The sequence below is a fragment of the Pteropus alecto genome, unplaced genomic scaffold (genome assembly GCF_000325575.1).
Source record: "Pteropus alecto unplaced genomic scaffold, ASM32557v1 scaffold166, whole genome shotgun sequence".
NCBI lineage: Eukaryota > Metazoa > Chordata > Mammalia > Chiroptera > Pteropodidae > Pteropus > Pteropus alecto.
The window spans coordinates 2761679-2775177 of record NW_006439757.1 but is presented as its reverse complement, the minus strand read 5'-3'; the positions used below and the strand labels follow the sequence as shown (position 1 = coordinate 2775177).

General features: G+C 34.4%; 1 protein-coding gene across 7 annotated transcripts in view; it reads left to right on the top strand.

The window, feature by feature from the left end:
- The first annotated feature begins 6473 nt into the window (after nucleotides 1–6473).
- Nucleotides 6474–13499, top strand: part of MAP9 (microtubule associated protein 9) — a 30841-nt gene continuing 23815 nt past the window's right edge. For 6 of the 7 annotated variants that reach the window (XR_003047826.1, XM_025050398.1, XM_025050396.1 and 3 more), the window contains exons 1-4: nucleotides 6474–6620; nucleotides 7473–7628; nucleotides 8378–8462; nucleotides 9422–9742. Coding sequence is in view for 6 of the 7 variants with exons in the window: in XM_025050398.1 (XP_024906166.1) it covers nucleotides 7554–7628; nucleotides 8378–8462; nucleotides 9422–9742 (481 nt within the window). In the remaining variant the exon portion in view is untranslated. The remainder of the gene's footprint in view (nucleotides 6621–7472; nucleotides 7629–8377; nucleotides 8463–9421; nucleotides 9743–13499) is intronic. The other variant, XM_025050399.1, reaches the window with a different exon arrangement.

Sequence of the window (13499 nt, the reverse complement as noted above, 5' to 3'; positions counted from 1 at the left end):
AACCCATCTCCTGGAGAAATGTTAACAGTCTCAGACTGTGTTAACAGTGCTCAGACCTTAAAAAGGGATTATCCCTTTGCACAAGCCAAACCATATCTGGGTTACTCTGTTCACCTTCAGACAACACATTTGAAAGACAAAATCAAATTATATTGTCCAGAAAAGAACAAACAGGATGGTGATAGGCTTTGGAAACAGTAAAGGAAAATGATCAATTGTGGAGAGTGTGCAAAATCTTTCTAAAATAGATGTTTTGTCCTGTGAAAGGAAGATTAGATTTATTCTCTGAAATTCTGCAGAATAGAACTAGGTCAATGTATAGAAAACGGGGGAGCATATTTTGATTAAGTATGAAAAATAAAATTGTGATAATTAAAGCTGTCCCGCAATGAAACACATGTTTCATGTGCTGATGTATTCATCTACGTATATTGGAAGTATTCAAATAGGTGTTTTCCTATCATCAAAGGGATCCATGAAAAAGAGTTATGTGATTACCTCGATGGCATTCCAGGATTATAACTGCATTTTGACAAGGGTAGCACAATTTCAACTAGATAGTAGAACTCTTAAGTGAGACATGTTTTTGAATTGTTGTGTCTAAAAGAAAATTGTCTAAAACAAATTTGAATATAAATTCTAAAACTGATGTTCACAAGCCAGATGCAAAATCAGGTCTCATCACTTCATTCTCACTCTATCTAAAAAAGTGAAATTTCATTTTTAAAAATGTTAGTCCAAACTTTCAAAGGATTTAGATTTTACAATATATGTCCTCTCAAAAAAAATTACCAAGTTCGTACTATCTGTAACTTTACATACATCGCTAATTTTTTACCCAACACCTACTGACCCCAGACACACATCACTCCAAAATTTAAAACAAAATGAACGTAATGAAGACAGAAAAAAATTAGATTCACTACAGTCAATAGTGAAAACATGTCTTACTAACAGATATAATATTGGCTTTTTAAATGGAAAATTTTGTGTGCTTTAATTATAGAAGGAAAAGAGACATTGTGATATATAATACAGGGGGGAAAGTCCGTATCAGATTTTTACAGAGTACATTCTTTATTCTTTCTCCATAATAGAAGAAAATCAGTTGGCTACGGGTTGCATAAACATGCTGTTAGAAAATGAAAAGTCAACATTTGAATTTAGGCCAAGAAATTAAAGAATCACCTTATATATTTACTTAGGAATTACAAAAGTTCAGTTTAAGGTTAAGAAATTTGCATAACAGAAAGTTTTTATTACGGTTTATTCTAAGTTGGCTATAGTGCATGTATTTAAAATGCCTCAAGTCGAATCCATGATTGGGCAAATGTAGTGCCTTTGGTGTTACATAAAATATTTAGTAATACCTTGACACTCATCACTGCCTGTTTTAAATATGAAGAGCTTTAATTTATGTTATTTTCAGTTCCTGTGACCTGATGGATTTCCTTAAGAGGACTATGTTAAATATCATCTTCCCAATGCTAGGAATAATATTTATATAATTAAGGAAATTTGAAAAGTTTATTTTTACCCACAGAAGAATATTTTTCCCATTATATTTAAATAATTTCTCCTTACTTTAACCCTTAACGTTTCCTTTTAAAAACTATAGAAAATATTTTATATTTATGTTTTTATTTGACATTTAATTTTTTACTTTGTACAAATATATGAAATTATATTTAAAGAAGACAATAAATAGAGTTGCACAGAATAAAATAAGCAATATTTATCAAACAAAATTGCATCTTATAAGAGTACAACAACAAAAGTGAATAACTAATGAGTAAATTTAGGTGAAAACTATTCTTATGATGTACATTAGAGTGAATGTCATAAAAACTTTTCTGGAAGGCATTTGACAATAAGTTTAAAGACAGTTAGTGTACATATACTTTGGCTCAATGATTCCATCCCTAGCATTTTATCCAAAATAAATAATTATGCCATAACACTTATTCAAGGCTGCTCATAAAAGTTAGAAACAAGCTAAAAGGACATCAATAATGGTTTTAAAATATACATAATTGTGTAATCATAGAGTGATGCACAATTCAGCTATTGATTAATGTAAAAAGATATTCAAGTGATAAGACCAAGTTATAGAAGGATATATGTTATGTGAACATTTTTATGTGCATAGAAAAAATAGTATGAAAAAGAATCTTAACTATTAACGATCACGGTTGAGTTTAAGAGAGTAGGGACTGGATTGGCTGGTGAGCAGCTTATATGAAGTCTTTTAAAATATTTATATAAAAAAAATTTTCTTGTCACATTAAACTACTAAATTTCTAACTTTCTGATGTAAAAAAACCTGATTATTAAATTTTTATGAAATTGTTAGAAAAATTAATTTATTTTAATATACCTTTTAATCACTCTAAGAAAAATAAAATATCTCAAAAAATATTGATTCCATTCTTGCTATATTCTAGAATGTTAAATCCTTTGCTGCCATCTGCTGGGACTTGGTTACTAATGTATCCCACGGGATTTCTTTCCCTCCTAGAAAAGACTTCCCAAGGGAGGAAAAAAAAGAAGAAGAATCATATTCTTACATGAGTGCAACGTTAAATCAAAATTGGCTTTTGCACATAGTGTTGAAAATTTTGTTTTATTCTAATCAACTATCATTGGACCCTGGCCTTTCCTGGAAAATCCTGAAATGAATGATTTTTTCCAAGGAAACTTCCCACTAAGTGACATCTGGGCTTTCTTCAATGCTCTATCTTAATTCCATAAAAACTCATAAAGTTTTCACGTAAAAACATATAAATAGGTGATTTTTCTTTTCTATCCTGAAACAAGATTTGTCTTAAAGGAAGGTGCTTAAAGCAGGAAGACATGGAGCAATTCAAAACAGGTAAATGAAAGGGGGAGCTCACATGGAAATGACACATGAAAGTCCTTTATGTAGTATGCGCTAGATCGGGAAAGAAAGAAAACATTAGATCAACTTCTTAAATAAGAACAATGTGGTTTTGCATATATGAAACATTATTAAAAGTGAAGATTTCTTAAAACTACAATAACATAATAAAGTTTATATAACAAAATTGTCTAGCCTGGGATATTTCACAGGAGAAAATATTTTTTTCAAACTTAATTGTGTCTCAAGATATTACCAAACCTCCTTTTTCTACCTGTGAAATATAGATATAAAAAGCACCAATTTCACAGAGTTTTGGAAAGACTGAATTAAGTGATATGAGAAAAGCGCCCAGAATTATACTAGGCACAGGTCATTTAGCAAGATGCAGGTAGTAGAGGTACTGTCTGCCCGGGTCATGTTTCTTTGTCTAGAACAATATCTGTAGGAGACATTTAACCAAGGACATTACTTTGATAACAAAAATAATTTGTTCCGAATGACAAGTTCTGAGTAGGAATGAGGAATTATATTTCTCTAGCTGTATAATAATTCATGTATCTCTACATAACAATCAAGAAGACAACATACTGGTGTATTTGACAAACATGACCAGCTTTCCCTCACTCATAACATGTTGATAAACACTTTTAACCAGTATAGTTGGTCATGGTTGTGTTTCCTGAGGATTTTGCTATTTCCCTTCTATAAGGTTCCTGCTGTCCACATCCTCAAGTTGACTCTAGTATTGGTAACTGCTCTCTCGTGCTCCTCTGACACGTTTAATAAAAGTACGATCTTTATCAATGGATCTGCTCTGAGGAGTACACTTCTCAAAATGCTAGGCAGGTGCTTTGTTGTTTCAACCAGGATTGGCCGTAAGTATGAGATCCTTTGTCTCTAACTTGTGTTGCCAATCTCAGGACATAAACAATTTGCCTGCTGAGATGAGGGCAGGGAATTTTCAAAGAAGAGTCACGTCTCAGTTGCTTCTTTGCCCGGAAATGGATCTCCTCACTCCCCTCCTTGCCTGATAGGTAGTACAGTTTGAGCACCAACATTGTCTCTGTGCTCAACCACTTCAATCCACAGTGGAGTGAGTTCCACGTTCATACACCATTTCCTCTGCTTCGAATGTACTTTGGATCCTTCCTTACATCCTCAATTCATTAATCAACTCAAATTCACTTTCTCTGTAAAAACTTTCTAGAGCCTCCAGGAAGAATTGTTAGCTCTCTCTTGAGAGCTGCTCACTTTGTACTCCTATGGAGAAATTATAACAAGGTATAATCATTATGTGTTTACCCACCATCCCAGGTAGCTCTAGTCTATAAGATCCCTAGGCAAGAGACCTAGGCTGATTTACCTTTGAATTCCCAAAATCTGACCCAGAAAATTATTGATATGGGTGTACTTACTGACTGATGAATGAATAAGGGAAGGCAAGATTCAGAAATGAAAAAAAAAAAATGTGTTAAACTCTAAAACTGTCTGCTAGGCAAATCCTTCTGAGATCTAGTATATATTAGAGAAATGAAAATAAAATACAGAGAAAATATTAGATAAGAAATTTTATGTGCTGTAGTCTTTTCATTTTTTTAAAGTGTATGTCTGACTTTTTGGTACATTTCAAAAAAATTATTTTTCAGTTTAAAATGTTATTTGTTTATTTATGAGTTCATTCAACATTTATGTATTTACTGTGAATTATGCATTAGATAAAATCATACTATTCAGGTATTATATGTTATCATTAACATATAGTGTAACAAACTGAAAATATTAATAAAACATTAATTTTCTGCTGCTTAAGATAAGAGAATAGTGGGAAGACATTGTGCTTTAGGTCTTGTGAAGAAATTAACCATTTTAGGTTAACTGTCTGTTTACTATGGCTTTGTATGGCATAGGTTGATATCATTTATTATTTTGATTGAAGTTGGAAATAAAAGTTTGATAAGTTCTGTAGAAAAGAAAAATTTTTAAAGGCTCTTTTCATTAATTTTAATTTTATTTATTTTCTTAAATTCTGTCTAAATGAAAATTATATTAGCCAAATGGATTAAAAAATAAACAGCAGAAGTTTCTGAAATACTTCAACGTAAGCAAATTAGTACTTCACATATAAAGAAAATGCAGAGGCTGTTTCTTGCTGTAAGCTCAGATCCTATGACGGAATCATATTTACTGATCAGTAATTTATATGGATCAGAAAGTTAACAGTAATTGGTGAATGGAAAATCTTTCTCTTATGCAGGTGCTCAAAAATGTTTAAAAACATCAAAAGTAAGCAAATATTGATCAAACAGTTTTTCAAACAAGTAGCATAACCTGAACATGATCTTTAAAAAGCTGCATTGCAATCAGAGGGTAGAGAGGAAGTGTACAGCTGAAACTTATTGAATATCGTTAACCAATGTCGCCATAAAATAATTAATTTTCAAAAAATTGCATTGCACATATTTGCTAAAAGTGTAGATTTTTTACTAAATTTTATATTTCTTGTTATGCACATTTAGTTTTTCAATACATTACTTTATTAAATATTTAACTCAATTTTATTCATTTATAAATAATTCCCAAATAAATGAAAATTAATAAATTTTAGAGATAAGGGGAAAAATACCTGGAATGATTTAATTACTAGGCAGTAAATTGATTCAAATTACCTAGGATTAAGTTTCTTTTAAATTATAATAGTAGAAATCCATGCTATTTTAAAGTATTATTTAAAGAAGTGTTTTTATCCTTCGTTGAAAGATTATCTATGCTAATTAAGTGATGATGATTTTGGTTAACTTAGCAGCACACAGTCCTCCGTCTTATTAGGTCATTTTGTTGACTGGTTTGATTTTAACCAGATTATCCACCGAGTATACAAAGGGGAAAATTTTACATTCAAGTAACACTTGGAATGGGTGTTCGGCTGTGTCGACAGGGATGACTCCTGTGTCGACAGGTTTTTTGTGGCTCAGTTGCTTAAAAAGCATATTTGATATTGCCTGAACACAATCCCATACACTCTTGCAAGTATTCCACCTGCATTATTTCATTTCATATGCACAGCACCGTGTTAAGGTGCCTATTATTTCCTCTTTTTTTCAAAAGAGGAAACTGAGGCATCAAGATATTAACTTGCAGGGCATCAAACATGAAGGGGCGCCAGAATTCAAACGTGCAGTTTGACCCCTGAGTCTGCAAGCGTCACTATCATGCTATTCTGTCCCATTTGTCTGTACACTATTGTCATTTCACTACTTCGATTCACGTACTTCATGTCCTATCCGTGGAAAAATGATGAATGTGCTTTGGTTCATGCAGCAGCTATGGATGCAGGCTCTCATTCCCCGCGCAAGCGCAAGGCTTTCGGTGCCGGAGAGTGGGAGCTGGACCAGTCTTGTCTCCTGGGCAACAAATGAAGAACAGGCGAGAGATTGCACCCCTCTCCCATGACCCAGAGGGCTGATGTCATTTCCTTCGTCGCCGTGGTTGCCCCAGTGACGCGTCGGGCCATTGGGTGGTGTTGGGTACCGGAGAGACTTGACTGTATGGAAGTCACTTCCTCTCAGAGACGCTGTTTCCTAGCAACCGCCTCCCACCTCCGTTTTTAGTCCCGCCCATTTGCTCTGTCTGGTGCCTTTTCTCCGAGAGTCACCGGGCCTAATCCCAGGAGAGAGACTCCCTCCCGAGGCCAGCCGCTCCGTCTCGGGGTCGTGTTTACCCGTCCGGAAAAGTGACAGGGGTGGGTACAGAGCTCGGGATTTGAGGGGTCGCAGAAAAACCGGGTGGAGACAGCACCCTAGTGTGCACGGGCCTGGCGAGTGCAGGGTGCTCGGCTGGCGGTGCGGAGCGGGCGGGGACGCGGGCGCCACCTGGCCGCGTCCGGAGCGGTCACCGGCGCGCGCTGCGGCGAGAGGCCGGGCTTCTGAGGCCCGGGCCTTCGCTGCGAGCACGAGAAACCTTCAGGGACCCATTTATACGACGACTTTAACGCGGCGCATTGTGGAAGCTGCGTTTTGTTTTATCTAAGCCTATTAACATTTTTGTAAGAGGGAAAAATGGCTTGAAAAAAAATCGCTATTTGCAGTTTTATCATTATGACCTTTTTCTTTCCATAGGGCTGCGGCAAGCATTTTCTTTCTTTTTGCTTTTTTTTTTTTTTTTTTTTTTTGTGGTGCTCATAGTTAATATCTTTTATGGTATTATATCTCTTGGTAGACTTTTAAATAAGCATCTGTTTTGTAGGCAATGTTATAATTTTTGAATGGAAGAGAAGGGAGAAAATAAAGTTTCTATTTTAATTGGAGACATTTTATCACATTAATCTATCGCAGTTATTCAGTTGCTCATCCTTCATGTCATTCCAAAACTATTGTAAGATAATTTAATTTTGAATTTCATTGAAAACAACCTTGTTATGAGAATTTGGTTTTTCTTTACCAAAACTCCGTTTACATTTTTAAGTGATGATGTTGCTCAGTGTTCACATAACGCTTTTCTTGTTTTTGTTTGACTTTGGGGCGGGGACACTAAGTGTAGTAATAGAAATTCTTAAATATGCAAAAAAATCTGATTTGTTTTTTGTATATTTCAGCCACCATCAGATGTTGAATTATTCCTATCATTTATTAGCCCTTTTAGAAAGGTAAAGAGTAAAAAAAAAGCCCCAAATATTATGTCTGATGAAGTTTTTAGCACAACTTTGGCATATACAAAAAGTCCAAAAGTCACCAAAAGAACTACTTTCCAGGTAAAGTATTTCAAAGCATTTTTATTTTGAATGATTTTACAAGTAAACGCCATCTTAGGAACATTGGATTTGAACTGATTTTAGAAGAGTCCTATGTAAAGCTAGAATAAGTCTTACATTCTTTTTGAAATTTTGCAGATGGTCATGTTTTGGCTATAGTTTTCCAAACTCTTCTGTGTGTCTTTAAAACTACCAAACTAGCCTCAAAGCTAAGTTCTTACTAACTTAAAAGTAAATCAACTTTTAAAAGTTGAACTGCAACTTTGAATTGGTATTTTCATATACATGCTTTATGGATTTTTTCCTATTATAATATAACAACCTTTAAGTTTTTTCTGTCCAGTCACTACTATTTTGAACTCTAAATTTGTAGTATTGATTATATTCATTACTGTAATCTGCTGAAACAAAAAATCTTTTAAAGTACCAGTTTCTTCTGAAATGCCAGTTTATAATGAATCCTGTCTAATTTCAATCTCTGCAATTATGTTATTTGATATGGTCCGTCTCCTCCCATTTAACTGGAAGCTCCATAAGAAGAATCTTTGCTGTGATGTGCTGCATGGAGTCTGAGAGCTTGGTTGCCTCAGGAAACTGAGGCATCAGTTGGCTTTCAGTGATTATTGTAGGTGAATGAAACCTAAGTTTGAGAGCAGTTATTAACTCAGCATTATTTGTTTAAAGAATTAATTTTAAATATGAGACCTCCATTCTTTGGGTGGAAATTGATTTTAATTATTTTATTACAGGATGAGCTAATAAAAGCAATCACAGCTCGCTCAGCCAGACAAAGGAGTTCTGAATACTCTGATGACTTTGACAGTGATGAGATTGGTATGTGAGAAAAGTAAACCATTTTTCTTCTTTTTGCTTCCTTTTATTTAATCCATTCCTTTAAAAAAAAATCCCTTATGTTAAAATAATGTCTATGAATTCACTGGTTTTAGATGAGTAAAAAGCCACTTTCAATTTTCAAGAAGTTATATGATTGCCCTTGGTTGTTTCTGAAGGTGTGTAAGAAAATATTAATTAACTGACAATTTGCAATAAAGGGATGCCTTTCAGTAGTAAATGACATTGGAGATGACAAGTTCTCTTTAAAGTCAACCCTATGAGACCCTGCAGTGAGTTAATAACTAGAGTCCATGGAACTTAACTTTGGTGCACATCAGAATCACTTTTATAATGCTTTTTATAAATCAGATTTTTTTTTGTATGTAATAGGGACTCAGTTTTAAAAACCCAATATATCATTACTAGTATGATTTAATTTGGTTTCTTTTGGTTCTGTAAAAATAATTTAGATATAAACATACAGAATTCTAAACTTGAAATTCAGTGTTTTATACTTCAATATCTAGTGTTTTATACTTCAGTATCCAGTGAATGACTCTTAATGTTTTCTGTAAAAATAATCAGAGCAGTAGTTTAATCATTGCTATCTAGTTAAGTTAGCATTCTTTACCGTTCTTCTCATAGTAAAATCTAACGAAATTGTTTGCAAATAAAGTTTTACAGTCTAAAATCTAAGTGTCCCATGATTGATTGTTAGTTTGAGGACTCTTTGGTTAACTTTTCTCAGAGCAAGCATAGTGCTTGACACACTAGTCACACTTGATAAGTGTGTTTTAAATAAATTAATAAAATTGAAATTTCTACTTCATAAATGTCAATAAAAACTCTAAGTTGTCATGGTTGTAAATTTATTTTTAATCTCTAAGATAATCTTTTGGTTAATGTAACCTTCAATACTTTAAAATATACTATTGAAGACATTTTCTTTCATTTTTCAGTTTCCTTAGGTGATTTTTCTGACACCTCGGTAGATGAAAATTCAGTTAAGAAAACAATTAATGATTTCCATATATCAGATGATGAAGAAAAGGATTCTCCAAAACTGTCTTTTTTGAAAACCAAGAAATCAAATAGTGGTGTGATGAAAGATGAGCCAGTATCCTCCATCAAAAACGACGAAGAAATGGCACCTGATGGTTGTGAAGACATGATTATAAATCCTTTATCCGAATCTCAGAATGAAGACCAGGAAATTGAAAAAGGAAAAGTTAAAATGAAACCTAAACCCAGAAGTCTTCCAATCAAAAGCACATCTTCAGGTAATTTGTCAAATCACTCTAACTGCATTTCTTGAAAATTTATTTTAAGGTAACCAGTCACAAAATACCTTAATATGATAGCTAGTAAATGTTTAAGAAAACGGTCAGACTTAACTTTTTGGTTTTACAGGAATAAATCAAAAGAATAGAACCATAGGAAAAAAACCATAATTCTGAGGTCCAGAGGTTATGTCCAGTCTTGCATCAACGCCGGTGCCTGATAGAAGGCCGAAGTATCTTCAGTCTTCAACAGCTGTGGCTCCCAAAGCTCCCAGGTCCAGCCTCGTTGGCCTCTTAGCTTCCATTTTGTTTTTAGGGATGAAACCGCAATGGAATCTTTTCTAATTCATGTCTCACTCCAGAGATTAGCAGCATTGGGACTGGTCTTTAAAACAGCCATTTCCATGCCACCATTCTCCAGAATATTTTTTTGACACTTGTATACTTGAAGGGAGAGAGTTTTGTTGCTGTTTAAGCCTGCAGACTTTCCTTAAGAAAGAAGGATCTCCGTTCAGTTCTCTATTCTTTCGGAAAATCCGCTAAAACTCAGTTTCCCGAGGGTAAATCCCTGGTGTGATCTGGGATTACAGTAGTTTCTCCACACTGCAACTGAGCTAGGCACAGTGAAGCAAAGATGTTGTGACGCAGAAACCAAGCCCTCTGAGGTCCCCTGGGCCACCACACAGAAACGTAGGGCATGGAAAGTTAAGGGTTCGGTTCTTCCAGTTTTCTTTCTTATCTGTTCTATAGAAAAAAATAGTTGATGCTAACCTTCGTAAAAATCTTTTTCCTTTATATGATCATTAAATGCCGTACAGGTAAATATTACATACTTTTCATATTAGATATCGCAGAACTTTATTTAGGACATGTCTTAGGGAGCCACTATTTATTTTCTCTCATTAACTTTCCAAAGAGGAGAGGATATGAGCAGAGCAAGGAATACTAGAATAGTGTCCAGGAAACTGAAAAAAAGCCATTGTATATTAGGTATATGTGGCCTCAGCAAATAGGGTAAGCCTCACTGTTCTCATGAGGAGGCAGTTAAAACGAGCCTCTTCCTGTCTGTCCCACAAAATTGTTTTGAGACTAAATCGAAGTATGCATCGTAAACTTTAAAATGCTACAAAATGTAAGCACAAGGCATAATGAAGCAATTAACTTGCTAAAATGTGCCTTACCCGGTATACTGAGTAGAATAAAAAGTGTAGTGAAAGGGAACATAATTGAACTTGATGAATAATCCAATAGTTTCTCGAAGTCTATTCCACAAGTTGCTCATTGGTATTATAGGGAAAACATAAAGTTATAAAAAATTTCAAATTTCTTTATGAGAGAACTTCTTGGAGCTGTTAATAAAGAAATGTGCATAGTTACTCTTCAGGAAGGACAGAGTAATCAGTGTTTTCTAGTCTTATTTGAGCTTAGAAATCTCTTTTTGTATATTATATTTATCCTATTTGTCTAGATTCTTAAAAGCTTTTCATTAGGCTAGTAAGAAAATGTGAGCATATAGAAGTTAAAAATTGGTTTAAAACAAGTGGAATATGTAATTATAACTTTATGGTAAATAATCAGCAATCCATCTATTAACTTTTTTTAACCTGTGATGAGTTAAAATAGAGAAATATATTTTAACCACAAGATGGCACTCGAACTCTAAATGCTACACACAAATGTACAGTACTATATTTTTAAACAATCATTAGCCATTTGCTGTTCAGGATATGTAATATAAAAATAATCACTAAAATAGGTAATCTTTTACATTTGTAAAACATTGCATTATGAAAATGTATAAATGTTTTTTTTTTCCTTTCTAAAAACTTGGCAATACATCTGGAAGTGGAGTTGGTATAAAATACATTAAAATCATTATTTTTAGATTCTTTAGAGTAAAGAAAAAAATTGAGGCTAGTGGTCCTAAAATAGTGCTTGCCATATAGAGTTCATTAAGTATTTGAATATATAAGTGAATAACTGAATGATTCATTCGTGAAAAGAATGTGGTTCTTGAGCTTAGCTTTCCCATTCTCTAAATTTTTAGACCTTTTTTTTCCTTACACGATTTGGAACTTAATGTTTTTAATGTGGTGAGCTATTGCTGAGTAACAATGAATGTTTTATAAAAATATTAGGAACTGAAAGTTTCCTTTGTTCTTGCTTGTCTTTTGTAAAAAGAACAATAACCAGACTCACTTTATCAAGTAACTGTCACATGGGTAGTAATTGTAGAAAGTAATTTTTACAGAATATGTTGTTTTTATTCTAATATTAAAATAACTAAAGTCATAAACTTGGAAATCAGTGCTTCTGCTTAATCACACAAATTAGAGCTTGTGACCATGGGCACAGGATCTTTCTTTTACTCATTTTATTTATCTATAAAATGGGTGTAATAGTTGAACCAACATTAGGTGTTTGAGGCAATTAAATGAGTTCATATATTTGATAGCTTAGAACTATCTTGGTATAAACACTCTACAAACATTTTTATTATTTTTATTATTCATTCAGTTATTTAATATTTGTTCATAAACAGATCATTTTATTTATGCATACGTATTTATTACAAATACAATATGTTTAATTATGTTATAAGCACTGTGATGGTAACTATGAATACAACATGTAAAAAGGATAGGACCAAGCCTTCAAGACTGTTTTAGTCCATTTGGGCAGCCGTAACAAAATACCACACACTGGGCGGCTTATAAACAACAGAAACCTGTATCTCACAGTTCTGAAGGCTGGAAGTCTGAGTTCACAGTGCCAGCATGGTCAGGTTAGGGACCCTCTTCTGAGTCACAGACTTCTGTTTGTACTGTTCCATGGCGGAAGGAGCAGGGGAGTTCTATGAAGCCTCTTTTAAAAAAGGGCGTGAATCCTATTCCTGAAGGTTTTGCTCTCGTGACCTCATCACCTCCCAGAGGCCCCGCCTCCCAATGCCCATCACTTTTGGGGTTAGGATTCCAACATAAGAATTTGGAGGGCGAAGGGGACACAGACATTCAGACCACAGCAAAGACTTTACAATTTAAGGGGGGGCAGTGTACAAATGTACAGTAAAAACACAGGAGAGGGAGTACCTGAGAGTATCAGGGAAGGCTTTCTGAAGGAGATGGCGATAATAGCAATAACCGGGAGAAATAATAGCACCTGAAGTCAGGAGTCTTGGTTGCCAATGTCCCAACTCAAGCACACTGCAGTGGAGAGAGGGATTTATCACTTTATTGTGAGCATAGATGTTAGAGGCCTAGCTTTATGTGTGATTAAGTTTAGAGACTCAGGACTTTTGTGTCACTTGGATTCTCTCTCTTTACTTCTGCCCTCCCTCCCTGATTGCCTGCGCCTCTCATTCTCTCCTCTCCTCCTGTCCTGCCACAGCCCCAGTTACTCCAACCCTTAGTCCAGTTTTTCTGTCATTTGGTCTCTGTGTCTCAGGTAGCACTTCACTTGCAGGGAGAATGCCAGTAGCAGGGGCTGAGGAGAGAATGAAATGGGGAGCTGCTGTTCACCAGGGACACAGTTTCAGTTACACAAGATGAGTGAGTTCTAGAGATCTGGTGTGTAACGTTGTCCCTTTAGTTAACAACACTGTACACTTAAAAATTTATTAAGAGTATCATTTTAAGTGTTCTTACCACGATAAAAAAAAAAAATAATTGACTTAACACCTTCTTTCAGGCATTGTATAATATTCTGCTTAAATTGAAGAGGAGTGATGAGGTCTGATTTTTATTTTATGCATATCACT